General features: G+C 35.5%; 1 protein-coding gene across 1 annotated transcript in view; it reads right to left on the bottom strand.

Moving 5' to 3' along the window:
- Nucleotides 1-22190, bottom strand: part of ITGA1 (integrin subunit alpha 1) — a 189609-nt gene that overhangs the window by 22877 nt on the left and 144542 nt on the right. The window contains exons 17-22 of the mRNA XM_027863352.1: nt 20305-20441; nt 16506-16616; nt 12821-13030; nt 7032-7112; nt 5539-5615; nt 1446-1535 (exon numbers count right to left, since the gene is read on the bottom strand). Coding sequence (XP_027719153.1) covers nt 1446-1535; nt 5539-5615; nt 7032-7112; nt 12821-13030; nt 16506-16616; nt 20305-20441 — 706 coding nt within the window. The remainder of the gene's footprint in view (nt 1-1445; nt 1536-5538; nt 5616-7031; nt 7113-12820; nt 13031-16505; nt 16617-20304; nt 20442-22190) is intronic.

A 22190-nucleotide genomic window follows, 5' to 3' on the forward strand; every position in this document is an offset into this window, starting at 1 on the left:
ATAGTTTTAAAAAATCATGGCATAGTGACATACAATAATAAAAAAAACTTATATGGATTCTGTAGTTCCATTTGTGGCTAATGAATTAACATTCACAAAAGGCAGTATTTTCCTGTAATAAGAATTTTTTAAAATTTGTACCTTTTTTTTAAAATTTAAAACTCTAAGCTCATAATTGTAACTTCACTATTCAACTTATCCACTCATCCTGGTAGTGTCCACTGAATTTTGATAGTTTTCTTAAATAGAATTCCAGTAGAAAGTCAAGGAAAGATGAATAAAAGAAACCTTTTGAAAATGCTTTACTGGAATTTGTCTTTCAATAAATGGAAGGAATTCTTGGAGAAAGTCAAAGTATTAGGAAAAGTGGATACAACAGATTGGAAAAAGAATTTACAAAAAGGAAAAAGAAAACATGAACAAAGATAGACTTATATGTCTTACAATTCTGACTTCCTTTTATGACTTCCTAATTGTGCTGGACATTGATTATTAAAATTTTCCTGTTCTTAATATTTATTCTTAGCAAGATTCTAGCACTGTCTTTTGCTTAGGGAGTTTTGTTAAAGATAAAGTTTCATTAAAATAAGTTATATTTGAAAGGATAAATAGAAATTGAAGTCTGGAATGGAAATATAGTTTTAAAATAATTGAAAGAAAAATAATGAAAACCAAAATAATAGTTTTTCTTTTTTAGAATCTTAACAACAATTTTAGCATTTTTTTCAAGTTTTGTGTTCCAAATTCTCTCTTTCCTTCCTCTTCTCCCCTTCATTGAGAAGGCATGCAATTTGACATAGGTTATACATGTGTAGTCATACAAAACACATTTTCATGTAAGTCAATCTGTGAAAGAAAACAGACAAAAAAAGTCCCAAGAAAACAAAAGAAAGTAAAGAAAAAGTATCTTTGATCTGCATTCAGGGTCTACCAGTTCTTTCTCTGGAGATGGACAGCACCTTTCATCATAGGTCCTGCAGAATTGTCTTGGAGCATCGTATTGCTGAGAATAGCTAAGTTATTCATAGCTGATCATCATACAATATTGCTGTTACTATGTACAATGTTCTCATTCTGCTCATTTCACTTTGCATCAGTTCATGTAAGTTTTTCCATGTTTCTTCTGAGAGCATCCTGCTCATCATCAAATAATAGTTTTCAATGAAAACTGATTTCATATTTTTATTTTGTCCAGAATGACAGCATGATCAGCACTTAAGTGCACAGAATAAGGACTATGACTCATGAGTTATGGTACCAGAACATCACCATCTCTAAGCCTCAGTTTCCTCATTTGTAAAATGGAGAAAGTAATTGTCCTACATATCTCATTGGGGGTACTGTAGGTGATGTACTTTGTAAACCTATAAAATGTAGTCATTACTATTTTCTAGATTTAAAAATATTTCCCCTTATAAAACAGTAAAAAGTAGATGTTTATCTACCTGGAAAACTGGAGTCCAGCTTCATATTTTACTGGAATAGAAATACCCATTTCATTATCAGAAAGGGTCTCCAGAGGTTCTTCACTGTCACTAGAAAATGAACAACATATTCATGTCAGACAGTACTAAGATATCCTGTATAATATCTCTATTGGCATCTGATATTTTATTTTGTTTTGATTTTTTTTAGAACAGTGCTTCTGTTGCAATTAGCCATTTAGAGATATTGTTACACATTTGAGAAAGAATCCAAAATTTCTAAAAATAAAAACACACTTTTGAGAATGCTAGACTCAAAAATAGAGACTGCTACCAGTGGCATCTAGCTCTTTCCTTCATGGGCTAGAACAATAAAACTCTATGTCTCCTGTAGTTTTATTGAACAGCCCTGGCATGGACTGACATTATACTCTTTTCCCCAAACTATTTCATTCTGGCCCTGGGGTTCTATTTATTTAGCAAGGCCTATCCTCAAGAGGTCTGGTCCCTTACAGTCTCTCCGCTGCTTCTCTCCCCACCACCCAAATTATTTAGTTTTTTTAAAATTAATTTCCCCAATTTTATTTTTTTATTTATTTTTAGTATTCATTAAAATTTTTTGGGGGGTTCTGAATTCCCTTGAGAAGGCAAAAAATGTGACATCAATTATACCTGATACACACCTTTTTTTATTAAAGAAAAACTAGGTCAAGATCACAGAACACACTTACTGTGACTCAAATTCTAATCATTCTTTTAGAAAAGAGAGCTAAATAAATAGGCATGAACTCTCATCCCTCCCTTCACTTAATAGTGTTGATAAAATGAGGGAGGGAGGACAAGTAGAAGAGAAGGTTGGGCAAGTGATAAGAGTATTTAATAATGAATGAGGATAGAGTCTAACCTTCTTATCCTGGTATTTAATATCTGACCCAGCTTACCTTTCTGGCATTACATCATACTGCTTTTCTAGATGAACCTTTTATTTTGTTTAAGGAGGCTATTTGTCATGCCTTTTCCAGAAATGCTCTCTTCTTTCTTCTCTATTTATCCAAATCCCACCCATCTTTTAAGACTCAGTTCAAACCACATCTATGTCAATTACTTGGATAGACTAAAGTTAAAGAATGTAAGAATTGGAAGGGAGCTGAGAGGTTCTACAGTCCAATTTTCTCATTTTATCATACATACCAAATACAGACTGCTCTCCAGTATAGGTCATAATCCTCAAATGTATGTGTGTATATGTATATGTACATGCACATATATGTGTGTATATGTATGTATGTATATGTATATAAATATACACACATATGATGAGTTAGATATGAAGTCATAAAGATTTGGATTCAAGTGCCATTTCTGATGCACATACTGGATGTATGATCCTGGGTATGTTACTATCTCTAAGGTGAAGTGACACATGATAAAAACTTGCATTAATTGAGGGAGAATCCTCACCCAGGAGTTCCCATTGCCAATGAAATCCCAGGTCCTGTCCTTATCCCTCTAAAGGTATTCATTGAAAAATAATTGAATAAGCTTGCTATATAAAATATATTTACAATGAAATTCTTTTTATATTTCTTTGAATTCAAATAAAATTGTTTAATTCATTTTTATTATCATTGTTCTCTTTGTCTTTATTACTTGTTTTTTCTTACTAAGAATGTGATTTTAGGTGGAATTAAAATTTTGAACAAGCTATATTTTGACGATATTTTGATTCACCAATTAAGAAGTATCTACTAAGCACCTACTCTGGCCAGACAATATATTAGGCACTGAAGATAAAAAGAAAAAAAAACAAACAAAACTGTATCTGCCCTGAAGGGGCTTATCTCCCCCTGGAGGAAGAAACAAATACACAGATAAATATAGAATATAGCTAACATTTATATAGTGCTTACTATGTGCGTTGCAATGATTATCTCATTTAATCTTTAAAATATCCCTGGGAGGTAGATGCTATTATTAATCCAACTTTACAGTTGGAAAAAATTGAGGCAAATGCACGTTAAATGATATGCTTAGGATCATACAGCTAGTGTCTAAAGTCGGATTTGAACTCAGATTTTACTGACTGGAGGACCAGCACTCCATTCACTGTGTCACCAAGCTGCCTCTAGGCATCTGAATGGAGGGGAATCACTAATAACTGGTAACTCAAGAAGGCCTCACTTAGGACGTGGTATTTGAACAGAATCTTGAAGGGAGATAAGGATTCTGGGGGACACTTTTATTTGGACTAATACAAAGCATAGGCCATTTTCCTGAGGTTTCTCAGCAAATTAATGATGAGCCTTGGACTTTTCCCCAGTGCCCTGATGCCTAGTGCAACCCTCCTTCAACCACACCTTAGTTACCCCCTATGAATGCACCACTAAGTTCACTTTAGTCTTTAGTATAGTTTTCTTCTCGCAATACATGTCTTATCCCCATCTAAAATGTAAGCCTCTTGAAAGCAGGGAGCAACGCCTTATGGTTAATACATTGTACCACCCTGAATAACCAAAATGGTATTTTATATGGACTACACACTCAATAAATATCCATTAACTGGTTGATGAGGAGCCAGGAAGAACTGAGTTGTTGGGATAGGGACCCAGGGAAGGCATGAGCAGGCATCAGTGTGGCTTGGGTGATGAATGCTTTTATGTGGGGCAGACTGATGTCATGGTGGAGCAGGCCATTTAAAAATTTTCTTTGTTCCATGATAATGGTCAAAGGAGTTGACTGATTTTGATGAAAATTACTGTTAAATTGACAGTAATTGAAGTTGTGATTTAGTCTATTATCTTGAAATAAAGCGACAGCAAGTTTTGGAATTTTTAAGGGACTTAAGCAAAATTTGTTATGACAGAAGTTATAGAGATGGCTGTATGAAGTCCCTTATCAGCAAGGGTGTAAACACAAAGTTTAGAGAGTTTTTTTTTCTTTTTTTTCTTTTTAGCTGATAGGAGGGACTGAAGCATTATAGGGAGGGCAAGAGGAGGGTAGGGCAGATTCTCCGAGAATTTTTGAATCCCATGTAGATGAAAGGGGCCTAGGAGTATGCAAGAGCAGGCCAGAACCAGAAGCCAGCTAATTGCAGGGAAGGGTGTGGCTACTCTGAATAGAATGTAATCAGGAGCAGATGTAGCCTTGCCTGGCTTTCTGACAGGCTCAAGGAATGTCCTGCTTGTGCAGAATTTGCTCCCACACTGGAACCAGGTGAATTTATTCCTTCTTTACTTCCTCTTCTTCTTTGCCTCCCTAATTCTGGTGAATTGAGCATAGTTTACCCTTAAATTTTGTTATTTTGCTGGTTGTACTTTTATAGTGAGTTTTGTTACTAGATCTTATATGGATAAGGTGTTTTATTTCTCTTCCTATGCCCTCCTCTTCCCTCCTCTTCTTTCCTCATTTCTCCTCATCGCTTCTTTAGTCTATTTATGTATCTATCATTTCAAGCAGGCATGTGGTGCAGTGGATAGAATGCTCGGTCTGGAATCCAGAAGACTCAACTTCCTGAGTTCAATCTGGCCTCAGACCCTTACTAGCTGTGTGACCCTGGGCAAATCACTTAACCCTTTTTGTCTCAATTTCTTCATCCATAAAATGAGTTGGAGAAGGAAATGGCAAACCATTACAGTATCTTTGCCAAGAAAACCCCAAATAGCATCATAAAGAGTCAGACATGACTGAAAAATGACTAAACCATCATTTCAAATATACCACCCTTTGCCACTACACTTCTAAGAAAACAATGGGGTTCAGTGCTTTACACTTGTGCTGATACCATACAGATGATAAGGAATTTTAAGGAATGACTTGGTTTTCTAAAACAAAAGGTTTTTAGAGATCATTTAGCATAGTGGATAAAGAGTCAGTTTCAGTATTAAAAAGACTATGGTTCAAATCCTGTCTTTGACACACAGACTAGCTGTGACACCCTGGGAAAGTCCCTTCAATTTTAATTGCCTCATGCAGCAATTCGGGACTGCAAATTGTAAAAATATCTCATGTACATTGGTTGAAGGGATTTCCCTACACCAGTGAAATCTCAAGTATGGACAAAAACCTAAATTATTTCCCTGTACCCAAGTATTAATGTGGAAAAAAATAAACTAACCTTGTTACACTTATGTGAATGGCCACAGTTTCCATAAGATAGGATGTATTGAACTGAAATAGTATTTTGAAAGATATCTGTGTAATAAAAAGATATTTTTAGTTCAAACACATGAATAAAAAAAGTTGACTTTTGGCAACAATATTCACTTTGCACAAATTTTCCACTCAAACTGAAAAATGGGAAGAAGTTTAAGAATTATCATTTTATACCATAAAGCCACTATATTTCAAAATAGTTATTGTATAGATCAAAAGTAAAAGCATCATGATACTTTTAGGTAATAAGCATACAAAAGATACTGATACCCATTTGACATCTCTTCCCAAGATCATATGAGGTATAGTGAATAAGGTAAAATTAAAATGAAATATCATGTATATATAAATATACATAAACTAAAGAGAATAAGATAATGAATAAGATGGAGTAGTCTTTTTGTAATTTTTTGTGATGGCTAAGAGGGACATTTTTGTCAGTTTGATGACTCCTTTTTCACTTTGCCGCATGTGATCCTGGAAAAGGCCTCAGGGTGAGTTCTTCCTTGCAATTTTAATCAGTTAACTGAAAGCCTTCACCAAAGCTTTGTGGCTTTGCCCATTCCACAGTTCTTTTCTTTGGCCATTTGTCTATCAGGCCATTAGTCTATTGTTTGTTTAGATTGAACATTTCTTGACAACAGCAATCTGTTTTGACATCTTGTTGTCATGTTCTAAAAAAAATTAACGTATAGGGAAAGAAGACATGGAATGGAACCTATAGGGTAGTATCCTCCCTCCATCCCCACACTTTTTTTTTTTCAGTTCAAGTAAGGTAACATTTTTTATTAATCATGGGTGGCATTTTGATTAGTTAAACATTTCCCTCTTTAACTCTGTAGTCAGTAGATGACTAGACCAAATATTTTAGAGTCAAATGCAAGTTTGAACAAAAACACACATGCAAAAATGAAAAAAAAAGCTATTCATGATTCTATTTACATTTTATTTTTTGCAAATAAAATCTACTGATTATGTTGGAAAGAGAATTTACTTTTATGTAAAAGATATATTTCCTCTTTTTTTTTTAATGTGAATTATCTCCAGAAACAGAAAAAAGACCACCTAAGTCCATCTGGATCTTGAGTTTATCTCTAGAGCCAAAGTTCCAGGCAAACCCATTTGTTTCTTTCCACAGTCTAGGCCAATGGGCATCATTTAGGCTCTTTTTTATAGCTAATGCTTGCCAATAGCATCCCATTTATTCTGATAACTTTATACAGTATTAATCTTCAACTGAATGCTCAGTTGAAAGAACCTGCTTTTGGGTCTTGGTGACTAATTTTTGAGATAAAATATTTAGGGTTTCAAGTTGTCTAAGCAAACATGCCTGTGAATTCCTTTTCTTTCCTCTGACCATTACATTTGGATTTTCGGGCACAATCATACAAATGACATGGAACATACCAACTTTCACATACACATTGTTAGATGAAGCTTCCATAATCTGCTCACCTCTTCTCCTCTTTTTAGGAAAGGATAGCCAACTTTGCATGTGATATTCTGATTGGATTCACAGCTGTCTTTTTGAATACCCTGGAGAGAAAGCACATGTTACAAAAAATAAGTCAGGTGACTGATAGCCATTCTTGGACTCAATCATTGCCCTTGTTTGGTAAGGTCACAGATATCTCTTGGGTCAATGTTATCCCATAACAAATAAAAATCAGGTTCATTGTAAAGGGCTATATGGGGGATAAAACAAAATATCTCTCTCTTTCCTGCCTACTATTTTAATTTAAAACAACAATAACAAACTAAGGTTTTAACTAAGTTCATACTTCTGCCTCAATCAAAAATGTATTAAAGGAGAACATAAAGAATTATTTTATAAATGTTTCAATTTCCAAAGAAAATCAGAATAAAATGTATGTGTAATACACATTTGTAATATATATATAATGTAATACATATGAATATGTATATATTTATCTTATCCCTTGAAATGAGAAAAACAGTAATTTTTTTAACTCCTCAATATATTCTGATAACCATTTGTAATTCAAATTCTTAACTGCATCCAAACTAGATAATAACCTATAACATTTTTTCCCCAAGCTGTCTTGGTCCTACCACTGCTACATTCTATAGTAAATTGAGAAAAATGTCACTGAAAATTTGAATTAGCTGATGAAAACAGACAATAGATTTCTTTTATAAAAATAAGTTTTTATTAATGTCATTTTTTTTTACTTTGCCACAATTTCACTTTGATTTCCCTTCTTCTTAGATAGGATGAATGTAGGTGTTGTAAGATCTGTATATCCCTTTAGGAAATATCTCTCTTCCCCCCTGGGGAACATTGATTAATGACACCCCCCGGAAACAAGATTTCCCCTTTTTTTAACTCCCATTTCAATTCTTCCCTTTGCCTTCCTACCCATTCTCCTATAGATTTTTTTAATGTTAATCTTTGATTTCATTAAGGTATATCACACTTTCCCCTCTATATTTTTCTCACCTCCACTCTTTTATGTGTCCTTCTATTCCATAATTTAGTTCCACAAAAACACTGAATTATTCACCTGAAGATGGGTTGTGAGGTTTAGTCCATGATGTTTCAGGCCTGTTTCTCCACCATCACTTCAATTTCTTTTCTTTGTGTACATTTAGAAAGAAATCTCTTAATAGTCTCTATTGTTACTTTGTTTTTGTTGTCCTTGGTTGCTGTATTTCCTTATTTTTTTTGTATTTCTGTTTTTTGAGTTGTTTGAAAGACAAATAATTTGTTTAGGTCAGGTTTTTTTTCAAGAAATGCTTTGAATTCCTCTCTTTTATTGAATGTTTATCTTTTTTCATTAATGTTTAGGGTCAAATTTACAAGGTATACCAATTTGTGTTGCATCTTGATCTCATTTGCTCTTAAGAACATATTCCATCCTCTCCTGTGGTTTCTGGTGCAGAATAGTTTTATGTTATTAGAATTTATTTTCCTTCATATTTGAAAGTCTATCTATTGTGGCATTTGTTGCTTGTCATTGGAATTGTTAAATGTAACCACTTTTTGTCTTGGAGTTTGCAGCAGTGTTTTGTTTTGTTATTTTTTTTTTTCTGGAGGTGTTCTGTGTATTCTTTTGATTGGTACTTTGTTTTCTGTGTTTGAAAGTTCTGGATATTTTTCTTGTATTACTTCTCCCATTACAGTGTTTGGGTTTCTTTTGGCTTGTGTTCTGGGAGATCCATAATCCTTAAATTGTCTCTGCATATATGTTGCTTGCATGAAGATTATTCTTTATCTTAACTTGTTGCTTCTCTTCTTCCAGATCATCATTTATTTCTGTGTATTTGCATTCCTAATCAATTATTCTCTCTTTTGTTTGTTTTGGGAGACTTGCCACCACACATTCAAATTTTTCTATTCTGCCAATGATTTCCATTATGCAGGTCATGAATTCCACATTCAAAATTCTTATTTCTCTTTTAAATCATTCAGGAATATCTTGCTGTGTTTCTTACTCTCTTGGGAATCCACAAGGTCCCTTTCTGCATCTCCTGTTGATTTATTTTCCTTTGTCTTAAAGTAATTATTTATAGATGTCTGGGCTTATTTAGCTAATTTTCTTCTGTTATTATTATCTTCCCTGTTGGTTTATCTACTTAGACTCAAGGTCTTTAGTATTTTTTCCTCCCCAAACTGGTAATTTCAGGCATTTCCCCATGTATTTCTCTATTGCTCACTTTCTGATTCATCGTTCTGTGATTGTAGCTTACCTGGGGGTGCTAGACCACAAAGCCATCTTAGCTTCCTCCCACACTGGGCAATTAATGTTTCACCAGCCATAGTCTCTGCCTCAAGTGACTTCTAGGGGGAGAGATCTCACCACAGCTGGCTTCTGGGTTCTTTCCTTTACACTTAATGGAGGAACAAATATCTATACACATTGGCTTCCTGCTCTAGCTTCCTCTGGCATTCAATTCTCTGACTAAATTCTGATGCAGGATAGAGCACCATTGTAGCTGTCCCAGCCATAGAAAGCTTCTGCCTTTTAGGGAAGAGGGAGTGACAAAGTTGAGTTCTCTTGAAAAACTGTGGGTTAGCTTATTCAGTCCTGTATGAGTTCAGTAGGTGGTGCAGGAGAGGGTGCTGAATTGAGAGTGTTAGGGATTACTCTTCTTTGATCTCTTTTGGTTCCTCTTCTGTCTGATGGCTATTCCTCAGTCTCTCTTGTGGAATTAGTATCCACATCTATCCTCTTAACTGTGAGTATCCCTGAAGCTTCTGCTTGGATTACCCAATCTAGATCCTGGTGGCTATTATTTACCCCCAGGATATTTTCCCTCTTTTCTAAATAAGTTCAATACCTGACATAGACTCTTTCTTTACCCCAACTCCTGGTTTCATACTTGGGGACTTCAACATATGTGCTGATGTTTCTTCTGTTACCCTAATTTCGCAGTTTCTCAATCTACTTAAGCCCCATGATGTACTACTCTTTTTCACCTCAGAAACACATAGGGATGGGCAAGGACTTTAACTAACTTTTGATCTTGCCTCCTTCCACAAGTGTTCCACTTGCATAATCAAGAACTCTGAAAACCTTTCTTTGATCACAATCTCTTATCACTCCATCTCTGCCTCCTTAACAACTCTTTGCCCTCACTACTACAAAAATCTTTCTATCCTTTAGTATTTTGCCAAGTCATTACTTCTATTCTAGCTACACTCTCCTCCCTTCAAAATATTGACCCAATAATGAGTTAGTACAACGGTACACTATTCTCCACACTGGAATCCCTTGCCTCCTTATCTTATAAGGCCAACCCTGGATTACTTCTCCCCTCTACCTCCTTCATTTCTACCCATATGCTGCTGAACAGCTGGAGGATGTCCCCCAATCATGTTCATAGGATCCCTGATATAATCTCTTCCCCAAAGTCCATTGATGTGGAATGCTCTCTTTGTTGGTGAACATGAATGCTCTGCCCTGTGTGAAAGACAGGGCAGAGTTGTCAAGAGTGGGAGAGACCATCAGTCTCTTCAGATGTCTTTGAATTTTCTTCAGATCTTCTTCAAGCTTTGAGTCACTTTGAGAGCTTCTGGCTTCTAAGGGGAAGATAGAAGAAACCAACTCTACTTCAGGTTGTTGAAGGAAAAGGATGTGGGAAGGCATGAGAGGAGATGGCAGTCTCCATCATGTCCTTATTCCTACCTTGCTATTCTAGAGATTTTGGGGAACTTCCCCTTGGATGAGATCTAGAACTCTTTCTCTTGGTTGAGCTGAGTTGTCTCACTCTCAGTGGGAGAGCTCCTTCACTCTGGTATATATTCTCTTATACATACCTTCTCAGATTTCTCTTGTGCTATGATTTAGATAAATGGGCTTCTTTACTATTCACTATGTGAATTAACTATTCATTGTAGAACTTATATGTGTTGGGAAAGGGTCAAGCTTTGGATGCAGAGTTTGGGGACCTCTTTCCCCTCAATAATGACAGCAATCAGAAGTTAATTTGAAACTGATCATATCCTTTAGACTAATAACATTTAAAGGAGTAGACAGATATAATTCGAGCCCAGTACCCTTTCTCTCTCTGACCCCAAATTCCTGTTTCTCTTCACAGCAGGAATAAAAGTCTCCCATGGAGAAGGGTAGAGAGAGAAGAGGTTAGAGATGACTAGTCTACCTTCTTTTAAAACAGCACAAGAGGGTTCTGCTACAAGTGAGGCTTTCTATAGCTACAAAGCTGTAATCTAATTTCCACTGGGCCCTTATTTAATCACAATGGATGTTCCAAACCACCTTTTCTCTTTTTAGGAATCCCACAATACATCCTCACCCCAGTCTCAGCTGGGGTCTTTGCCTCACTTTAATGAGTTCCCTCCTCTTTCCCTGGCCTCTTGACATTGTCCTTTACTCATTATTTTTTCAAATTTAATTTATGGAACAAAACAAGCATTTCCACAACATAAAATCATTAAAAAGATGATTGTACATGAAACTGCAAATCTATTATGCACAACTTGCTATTTCTTTTAAATATATAATAAAGTTACCATGTAAATTTCTTTTTCCCCCCTTCCTGGCCTAGAGATGGCTATCATTAGACATGAATAGATGTATATATTGTGAAATTATTCTATACATAGTTCTATTTATCAGTTCTTTCTCTGGATGCAAATAGCATCTTTATACGTCCTTTGTAGTTAATTTGGGTATTTATAATAATCAAAATGACTTATTCACTCAAAGTCATACTTAAAACAATATTGCTGTACTGTACACGATGTTCTATTGGTTCTGCTTTCACTCTTCATTATTTCATGCAAATCTTTCCATGTTTTTCTAAGATCATTGAGCTCATCATTTCTTATTGCACAGTAGTATTCCATCACAATCATATTACCACACCTTGTTCAGCCATCCCCCAATTGATGGGCATCCCTGCAAATTCCAGTTCTTTGCTACCACAAAAAGAACTGTTCTAAGTATTTTAGAGCATATAGTTCTTTTCCCTTTTCCCAAATTATCTTTGGAAATAGACCAAGTAGTGGTATTTTTGTGTCAAAGGATATAGGAAGTTTAATAACTCTTTGGTCATATTTCCAAATTGCTCTACAAAAAGATTGGATCAGTTCACAGATTCACCAACAATGAATTAGTGTCCCAATTTTTCCACATTCCTTCCAACATTTGTTGCTTTCCCTTTCAGTGATTTTAGCCAATCTGACAGGTATAAAATGATATCTCAAAGTTATCTTAATTTGGGTGGCACAGTAGATAGAGCACCAGCCCCAGATTCAGGAGGACCTGAGTTCAAATCTGGTCTCAGACTCATAACACTTACTAAGTGTATGACCCTGGGCAAGTCACTTAACCCCATTGCCTAGCCAGAAAAAGAAAAAAGATCCTCATTCCTTGTTCCATGCAAACCCAGTCTTCTCTCCACATCATACTTTTTTCATATCTCTTATTATATTACATTATATCAGTATAAAGAACTCTCTGTGCAGAAGATCCCTCCACCTATGCAAATCAGCTATGCTTCGGTATCTTATAATTTTAGAAATTTGCTTAAGGTGCTGAAAATGTCAGTGAATCCCATGCTTGCACAACTAGTATGTATCATCAATCACAGGATGTAAAATCAAATCTCCCTCCATTCCCTTTTACCTGACTGTCTCTAACCTAATAAATAACATTGGTTAATTGTGTCAATAACTCACTCCATATCCAGGCTGATATAGTGGGCTCAGTAAGGGTTAGGTAAGGGCTGTTTAAATGAACAAATGAACAAATAGTTACCTCAATTCCTGAAAAAATGACATTTGGAGAGGCCTGGACAATGGCTCTGGTATTGTAGGCACTGTCCTTTTTATTCCTGATGGTCAGGCTCATGTCGAATTTATCACTGTGGGACTTAACTATGAGTAAGTCTTTTCCTGTTGTTGTTGCAGTCAAGGCCAGATCTGATATGCATTTTTCCTTGTTTCCACAATCTTTTGCAAAAGGAATCTGTAGCATTCAGAGCAAAATATTTTCAATTAGTTATTCATTATTCAAAAGTATCAATACATTCACATAACAACTCACACGTTGCCAGCTTGAACTAATGTGAATTCTTATTCTGCTGTTGTTAAATTACTGGTGGGAACTGTTATTTTGAAGATGGCTTAATTAAGGGATAACAGGCCCATCTTGCTCAGGATAAGTTGTTTCAATTACAGATGCCTTCTATTCCCTCTCTTCCTCCTCCCTGTTTCAAATCTCTTTATTTTAAGTCCTCTATCTGCTTTCATACCTAGTGACTGTTTCATTGTCGCCTTACATTCACCCAGGAGAACATTTTTAAGTAAGGTCTTGAGGAAGAACACAAACAGACATTGACCCATATATACCAGTAAAACTACAATTGCTTGTAGCCAGAATTCTTTTAGATTGCTCTAAATAAGTTGCTTAAATAAGCTCCTATAACTTTACTTGGTTAATTCTTTTAAAATTCTTTTTAAATTTTTATTTATTTAAATTTTTAATTTATGGAATAAAACAAGCATTTCTATAATATAATATAATAAAAAGATGATTGCACATGAAACGGCAAATCTATTATGTACAACTTGCTATTCTTTTAAATACATAATAAAGTTATCATGTAAATTTCCTTTTTTCCCTTTTCTCTCCCCCTCACCCTAGAGATGGCTACTATTAGACACAATTAAAATTATTTTAAAAATATTTAGATGTCTTTTGTTTTTATATAACATCATCTTCATTTCAGATACATACCCTTTCTCTCCCTTCCCTAGCAAGCTATCCCTTATAACAAAGAAAAAGAAAATATTTTTTAAAAGTAGTTTAGCAAAAATATTGATTAATTTTTTATTATCCTGAGCCATGGCAGTGTGGATAGAGAACTGGACTTGGAACCAAGAGATGCACGTTCAAGTCCTGCCTCTGATGCAGGCCGGCTGTGTAACCTCGGGCAAGTCAATTAACATCTCAGTGCTCTAGGAAACTCTCTAATACTATTAGTTGCAGAAAAGATGCTGGCCTGCATTGATAGGAGGAATTTTTTTCATCTGGGATTTCCCTAAAGCACTGTAATCACAGGTTCATCACTAATTCATTCATGTAACAATTGTTTATCAGATACTTATTAACTAAGGAACAGTATTTTTTATGCCAAAGCTAAAGAGCAGAAAAAATAGAGAATAAAAATGTTTGGTTTACTTTGTGATATCAAGAGGACCATAAAATATTAGGAGTGGAAAGAACCTTAAAGATCACCTAGTCCAGCCCCCCATTTTACAGATGAGGGAACTGAGGCAGCAAGAAGCAGACCTGGGATAAGAATGTAAATGCACTGTTCTTTCCACTCTGCTACTATGCTCCCTAGCAATGATCAGAAGAAAAAGTACAAGTAATTGACTCAAAAGCTTCATTCTTCCATTCATTCCGCAGGAGGCAAAGTAGTGTCTCCTTGAATTGCATCTTCTTCTCTTCTCTTCTTATCCACAAAATAATTTGATTGATTGTTACTATTGCTTTGTCCAGGGCTTTTATTGCTATGTCTCATTGCATAAAAAGTTTTGTGTCTACAAAGGCTGACTCAGGCTCAGTGAACATTCCTCACTTTTTGAGAAAAGGATTCCACATACTTAGCCATTCCCAGAGATAGGGACTGGTGTACCCTTGGTGCTAAGAAAGTATGGTATAGAGAAGGTGCCAACCTACATTGGTAGAGAGAGTATCATCATCTAGGAGTTCCTTGTACCAATGATATCACAGTTCCAGTCCTCATTCCTGTCTTATTCCTAAAAATCTTTCAATATTTGCAAAATCATTTTTGTTATTTTGAAAGATGGACTCTACCAAATGGTTAGGTAACATTTTTATCATCACATGTGATCTACTGATTTCCAGTCGTTTTGTTCTGGAAAGTAGAGTCCAGTATCTGATTCTTGAACAAGAATTAAACTCTCTGATTTCTTTGGAATGGGCAAAGACTTTTTACAAAACTTTCAAGTAAAGTAATTTGTATATTCAAGTAACTTTCATGTTTTTTCTCTAGATTTTTGTCATGCTATTCTTTCTTGCTTCTCCCCCTACGAATCTGATTATTCTTTTTCAGTCTTTCTTGCTGGATTTCCATTTATATCATACCACCTAACTATAGGTGTCCCCTACAGCTCTGTCAGTGGTCCTCTTATCTTTTCTCTCTATATTATCTCACACAGTAGCCTCATCATCTTCCTTGGGTTCAGTTATTATTTCTATATGTAGATGACTTCCAGAACTCTATTTTTAGTGTTAGTCTCTTTATTGAGTTCCAGTATCACATCACCAACTGCTAATTAGACATTTTGAACTGGATGTCTAGTAGGCATCTCAAGCTCAACATTTCCAAAAGAATATTCATTTTTATCATCAAGGGTACCACCATCCTTCCAGATACCTAAGTTCTCAATTTTGTTATCATCTTACCTTTAATTCTCACTCGCCCCATATATCCAATCAGTTCCCAAATCTTATTGTATCTATCTTTATATAAATTTCCTTTTCTTCACTCTCAGAAGCTACCACCCTAGTTCTAGCCCTCATCACCAGTGGCCCAAGCTACTGCAGAGGTCCCTTATTGGATTTCCCTGTTTCAAATCTCTTTGCACTCCAGTCCGTCTTCCATTCAGCAACCAAAGCAGTTTTCCTAAAGCACAGGTGTGTTATTCTCTCCGCACCCTCACCCTCTGACCCCCACACTACTCCCAGGGCTCAAAAAACTCCAGGACAGGGCTTCTTAATCTGACTGTGAGTGTGTGAGTGTGTGTGTGCGTGTGTGTGTGTGTGTGCATGTGTGTGTGTGTATGTTTTGGACCCCTTTGATAGTCTGGTGAATATTATGGACCCATGCTCAGGATATTTTTTTTTTAAAATCATAATGGGAGGAAATACTAAATTTCAGTTAGAGTATAGTAAAAATAAAAGATGTAATTTTTTTCCATATAATTTCTTCGACCCCATGAAATCTCTAGGGTTACAGGTTAATAACAAATATTTGCTCAAGTGGCTCACTATTACCTCTAGGTTCAACTATAAACTCCTCTGTTCATCACTTAAAGGGCTTTACAACCTGGCCCCACCATACCATTGGCTGCCTCTTTGTTTACTGTAATCTACACAATGAATCACTTTTTTAATTTATTTTTGTGGTGTGGAGAGAAAATTTACTCGTCATGTGAATCATTCCTCCAGAGGGTGTTACTTTGCCTGTAGAAGTACTCTGTACTCTGAACAATCTAGGAATGTAAAGCAATTAGCAGAAAAGCTAAGAAAGTGGAGTTGAAAGTGGGGAAAGCATAGAGGAGCAAATTTTTGTTATCAGGAAATTCAGGATCTCTTTTTCTTCAGCAACCCATTTATATACCAACTCTAGTTCCTAATATCTTATCAATAACTAGATATCCCAAGTTGTTAAAAATTTTTTTTGACTTACATATTCATGTACTGAGTTAGGCAGATCATCATCAAGAACAGGCCCATTTTCTGGATCTGAAAGATTAAAATCCAATGATACCTTCACCGAATCCCGAAAGTCATGTTTGTCCTAGAAGAGAAAGCAAGAAATATATTACTTGTGGATGCTTATATCATTTTCCCAAGGCAGATGCTTTAACATTTGCCCTTCCTTCTTGCCTTATACCTTTGGAGGTGAGGGAGGTGGGGGGAGGTGAATAGAGGGAAAGAAATGGGGCATAAAAAGGACAGAAGATACAACTAAACTCATGGGATATTTGATAACTCAGCTAGAACTGGATTGATTCCAGACCACTCTCAGCTTACCCACTTTGTGGTACTAGGCATAATGTAACAACATAATAACTGAAGCAAGAAGAATGGAGCTATTTTTGACCTTAAAGTTTCATTAAACTAAAAATATAGGAATAATAATTTTAGAAAATCTTTTCAATTTCAGACAGGTAGATCTCTTAAAGTTTAGGTTGAGCTGGCCATTCATTAATATAATATCATACCTAAGTATACAAGGAAGGGCTGATTCTGTGCGATGAAAGGTTAACTTCTGGTGCATGATGAAAATGGTAATTGTGGTCTAAAAAGAATTTTTTAAAAAAGTTAGATGATAGGACTGCAGATTTAAATCTGGGAAGGACTTGAGAGGTCAACCAGTCCATCTTCTCCTTTTGTAGACGAAGAAACCAAAACCCAGAGAGGTTAAACAACTTTCTCTGGGTCACTCAGTTCCCATTCTTTAGACACAGTGAAGATACTGAATTTATGGATAAGGTCAAACCTTGCTGCCAAAAGCTGACAGAAGCTGCATAGATTTAGAGCTGGAGGGGACTTGGGAGAACGTCAAGTCTAAACCCTTAATTTTACAGATGAGAAAACTGAGGACCAGAGAGCAAATCCCTTGAATTGGCCAAGGTGATGCAGTAAGAAAAATGGTGCCTGACTCCTGAACCTCTGCCCTTTGTGCGGCAGCACACACCTCCCCTCTGAGCTAAATTCTGGCTCTCAAGTTTCGAGTTCTGATGAACTGAAAAGGAGGACACTCTCTAGTTTTACTCCCCATCTCCCAACTCTGCTCCTAATAGAATGATCTTCGCAGTGGTACAGTGGAAAGAGCTCTGGCCTTAGAGTCCAAAGACCAGAGTTCAGATCTTGCCTCCTACATTCACTGTGTAGGCTTGGGCAAGTCCATTTGCCTCTGTTTGCTCAATGGCAAAATGTAGACACTTGCATCACAGGAGTGTCATGAGAAAAACACTTTATAAGCTTTAACATACTAGAAATATGAGTTATCAATAGAATATTGATGGAATAGTGTTACTTTTATGTATAAGTAAAAGTGATATCTGGGCAGCTGGGTGACACAGTGTATAGAGCACTGGGTTTGGAATCAGGAAGACTCATCTTCATGAGTTCTAATCTGGCCTCAGACACTTAGTAACTGTGACCCTGAATAAGTCACTGTTTGCTTCACTTTCCTCATCTGTAAACACTGAGTTGCAAAATAACAACATTTATGCCCTGTGTAGGGCAGCTAGGTGGCACACTGGATAGAGCACTGAACCTGGAGTTAGGGAGACCTGAGTTCAAATCTAGCCTCAGATTCTTACTAGTTGTGTGACCCTGGGCAAGTCATTTAACCCTGTTTATCTTAGTTCCTCATCTGTAAAATGAGCTGGAGAAGGAAATGGCAAACCACTCCAATATCTTTGCCAAGAAAATCCCAAATGGAGTCTCAAAGAGTCAAATATGACTGAAAAATGACTGGACCACTGAAAAACTGATACCAAAGGCATGTGAAAGAATAATTAAATTGCACCTCTGATACTTCCTATTGCGTGATCTTGGTCAAGGCATTGAACTTCCCTGAACCTCAGTTTTCCCCCTTGGTTGGGGGAGAGAGATTAGATAGTATTTAAAGTCTCTTCCAGTCCTAGATCTATGATCTTTTTCTGTGAACAGTAGAATCATTTTTTTTAATAACTGTCTTACTGAGAAATTCTTAAAAAGTGAAACTTGAATACATCAGAAACATAAAAATAAGCTAGAGGAAAAATAGTTTGTTGCATTAAATGTCTGTATTCTAAATCTGTACCTCTACAATCATTTTATGATTGTTTTTAGTGTTTTTCAATTTTAGGAATGATTTTAAGGAAATCATTTTGTGGTGTAGTATATTCATGAACTTAAGAAAATAAAATTTTGGCTATAATAAATCAATCTAATCCTTCAATGTAACCACGAAATATTGATTTACAAATGTGTCATGAGACTTTTTAAATGTACCATTGCCACACTGAAAGGGCAAGAAAATGATTAGGAAATAGAATGGCAAACTCCAACATCTTCAAATTGGTTATAACTCACCCCAAGGGGGAAAATAATTTGCTTATGTTACTGGAAAAGTGACGTGAAACAGTATAAAGTCCAGTCTTAGTTACAATTTTACAAAACTGGTGATCAAGGTATAGCATAACTTTCATGGTTTCGGTCTATGTACAGAGAAACAGTAAATATAAACAATATATCATAATTATAGATCTTAGAGTTGGAAGAAAATTCAAGAAATCTTCAGAGCTAATTTCATTTCTGTTTGAAAAAAAATAGGAGAGGAAAGAAGAAAAGGAAACAAGTATTTATTTAGTGCCTTCTATGGGCCAGGCACTGTACTAGGAGCTTTAAAAATATTATCTCATTTGATCCTCACCATAATCCTGGGAGATGGTTGCTATTAGTATGCACAGTTTGCAGTTGAAGATACTGAAGCAGACAGAAGTTAAATTACTCAAAGGATCTAAGTGACTTTGCCAAGTTAACTCTACTAGTAAGTGGCAGACGGGAAACTATAATTAAGGTCTCCCAAATTCTTATCACTTTTTCCATAATAGTTTATTATAATAGGTAGATACCTAATGCCTAATATATTTTATACCTAATATATTTTGATACCTAATATATTTTAACAGATGCATTTGATAGGGAAAAGGCTACATTAGCTAAGATGCCTGAACCCAATGTATAAACATTCATTGAAGGCCAGCAAGAATATAATTTCTCATGTGCCTGTCCATGGCATAGCTGTTGTTTGAGAGGCAAAAAAAGGACTTCTGGAAAGGAGGAGGTGTCTTGGAGAGCTATGGAAGCATCTAGGAAGGAATTCAAGAGTTCAGGAATATACTTGAGGCTTCCTGGAATAAAGAGAGGAGACCTCCTGGTTGTGGAGAGATGCTGAAACTGTCTGGGATCTCTGATCTTCCCAACTTCTTGCTCTACCGGCAGAGACCTTGCTTATCAAAGTCATGAGCTTTTGGAGAATTTTGTGAGACCCAGATTTCTATGGGTGGAGAAGAGGGAAGAGAACAAGACTATTCCAACTAGGAATGTGGGTGATGTTTATTGCTTTACCATTTGGCTTCAATGCCATTCCTAGTATGGGTCTGCTTGAATAGTGAGCCATTGAATACAGATTTAAATTAACTTCAGAAATTTTCAGTTATCTGGGTAGGAGCAAAAAAACCAAAAAACAAAACTAGATAGGCAATTCATTAAGGAAAAACTCAAATATATGAATCTGGGCCTAAAATGAATCCAGAATTATTTTTGGAAACAAGAATATAGTGACATATATAATAATGCAGATAGAAGTTGACAGTGAAAGAACCTACCCCCCCAGCTTGATTTCTTGACAAAGAAAGGAGGACTGAAAAAATGTCTATTTTAATTAAGCTTTATAATAAGGCAGCTGTAATATATGATTTACTTGCCAACATGTAGAAGTAATGCTTAGTACATTCTGATCCACGGACTGTGATGTTTTTTTGAATCTTTCTTTCTTGCGTTCCAGAGAAGAAACTTCGTGATATCTGTCTTACTGAGTCTAATGTAACTCGGTATTGCAGATCTATTAAAAAATAAAATAAATTAAAAATCTATAAAAATAAAAAAATATTTATCCATAATTATTTTCATGGCCCAGTAATGCAATTGAGAATTACAGTAAGACACAGTTATTCATTATTCAAATAATCAGAGATTTCCATTGACTGGAATTCCCAGAAATATATGAACTCGAGATAATGAATGTTCATGAGGATGACCCTGAAACACCTTGAGGTCCTGAACTGGCTGTTTTATTGATACTTTTTGCTTGTACATCACGGTCATTTCTGGACATATTGTTCTTCCTTTCCCTGACCCCAACTGGAATGAAATCTTTCCTTGTAACAAAGAAAAACAGTTAAACAAAAACACTGGATAAAGTGATTGATTCTGATGATGCACGCAACACCATGTCCCTGTCTGTTGGTCACCTGTCTTACTGCTGAGAAAAGTGAGACACATTTTATGTGTTTTCTGGGACCCAGACTAGTTATTGCAATTAATCCAAACTGAGAGAGCTTGTAAATGATCAAAGGAAGATTAAGTTAAGGCCCAAATGGTTTTAAAGTTGTATATTTTATTGAATCCAAATCCTTAAGCCTTGTATGGTACATACATGGTAATGTTCTACAAAACAAATAATTAAGGACTGGTACTCTCAGTTCATTCCCAGGCCACATCAGATTACAGTTTGCTGACTATAATCTTTTCCATTGCAATAAATTAGACATATTAGGCCATTGCTTGGCATACGGGTCTACATTATAATCAATCCTACAAATATTTAATAAGTGCCTGTTATATGCAAGCCTTTGTGCTAAGTGTGGGAACACAAAATAGCCAAGAACACACATTGGTATTAAGACTTTAGCTGGGTTATAAAAAGGCCTTTTTTTAGATTGCACTCATCATCAACAAACATTTATTGAGCCTCTATTATACTGTAAAGTTGAAGTATCACCAAGCTTATCAAAATGCAAATATGTATATGAGCATAGGGAGCAGAGAATAATTGATTCTATGTAATTAAATTAAAATGTTTATTAATTAATTAAAATTAAATTACTTTAAAAAAGTAATTTATAGTTTATTTAAACTTAAAGTAATTAAACTGCATTTATATACTATATAAATTATACTGTTTCATCTTTGCACATTTATTTGGTAAAGCTATGGATTCCACAAGACATAAATAATTATTAAAACTTAATGATTATAATAATGATAGCTAACATTTATGTAGTACTTACTATGTACGAGACACTGTGCTAAATGCTTTAAAATTATTGTCTCATTTGATTCTTAAAGAAACCCTGGGAGGTAGATGCTATGATTATCCTTATTTTATAGATAAAGAAATTGAGACAGAAAGAAGTTAAGTGTCTTGCCAGGGTCACATAGTAAGTGTCTTAGGTCAAATTTCAACTCAGACCCTCTTGACTTGGACCCTGGCTTGCTCTCCACCGTGCTATCTAGCTGCCTCACTTTCTTTATGGAACATTAAAAACTTTTTAAAAGGTGAGATTGATACCTTTATTTTTCTTGTTCTAAGCCAATTATTTTGTGATATATTCATCTGTCTACTTTTCTCTACCTCATCCTCCACCCTTATACTCTCTCATAACATAACAAAAATGAGTTAAGCAAAAAATAGCTGTGTTCATAGAACATTTGAAAAGCATATACAGCATATATGTTGGAGACTTCAATTCTTCAAAAGATCTATGATTTTATCTTTGTGAATAAACCCTCCACAAATGTAAATTCCAAC

The sequence above is a fragment of the Vombatus ursinus genome, unplaced genomic scaffold (assembly GCF_900497805.2).
Source record: "Vombatus ursinus unplaced genomic scaffold, bare-nosed wombat genome assembly UNPS02014772.1, whole genome shotgun sequence".
Taxonomy (NCBI): Eukaryota; Metazoa; Chordata; class Mammalia; order Diprotodontia; family Vombatidae; genus Vombatus; species Vombatus ursinus.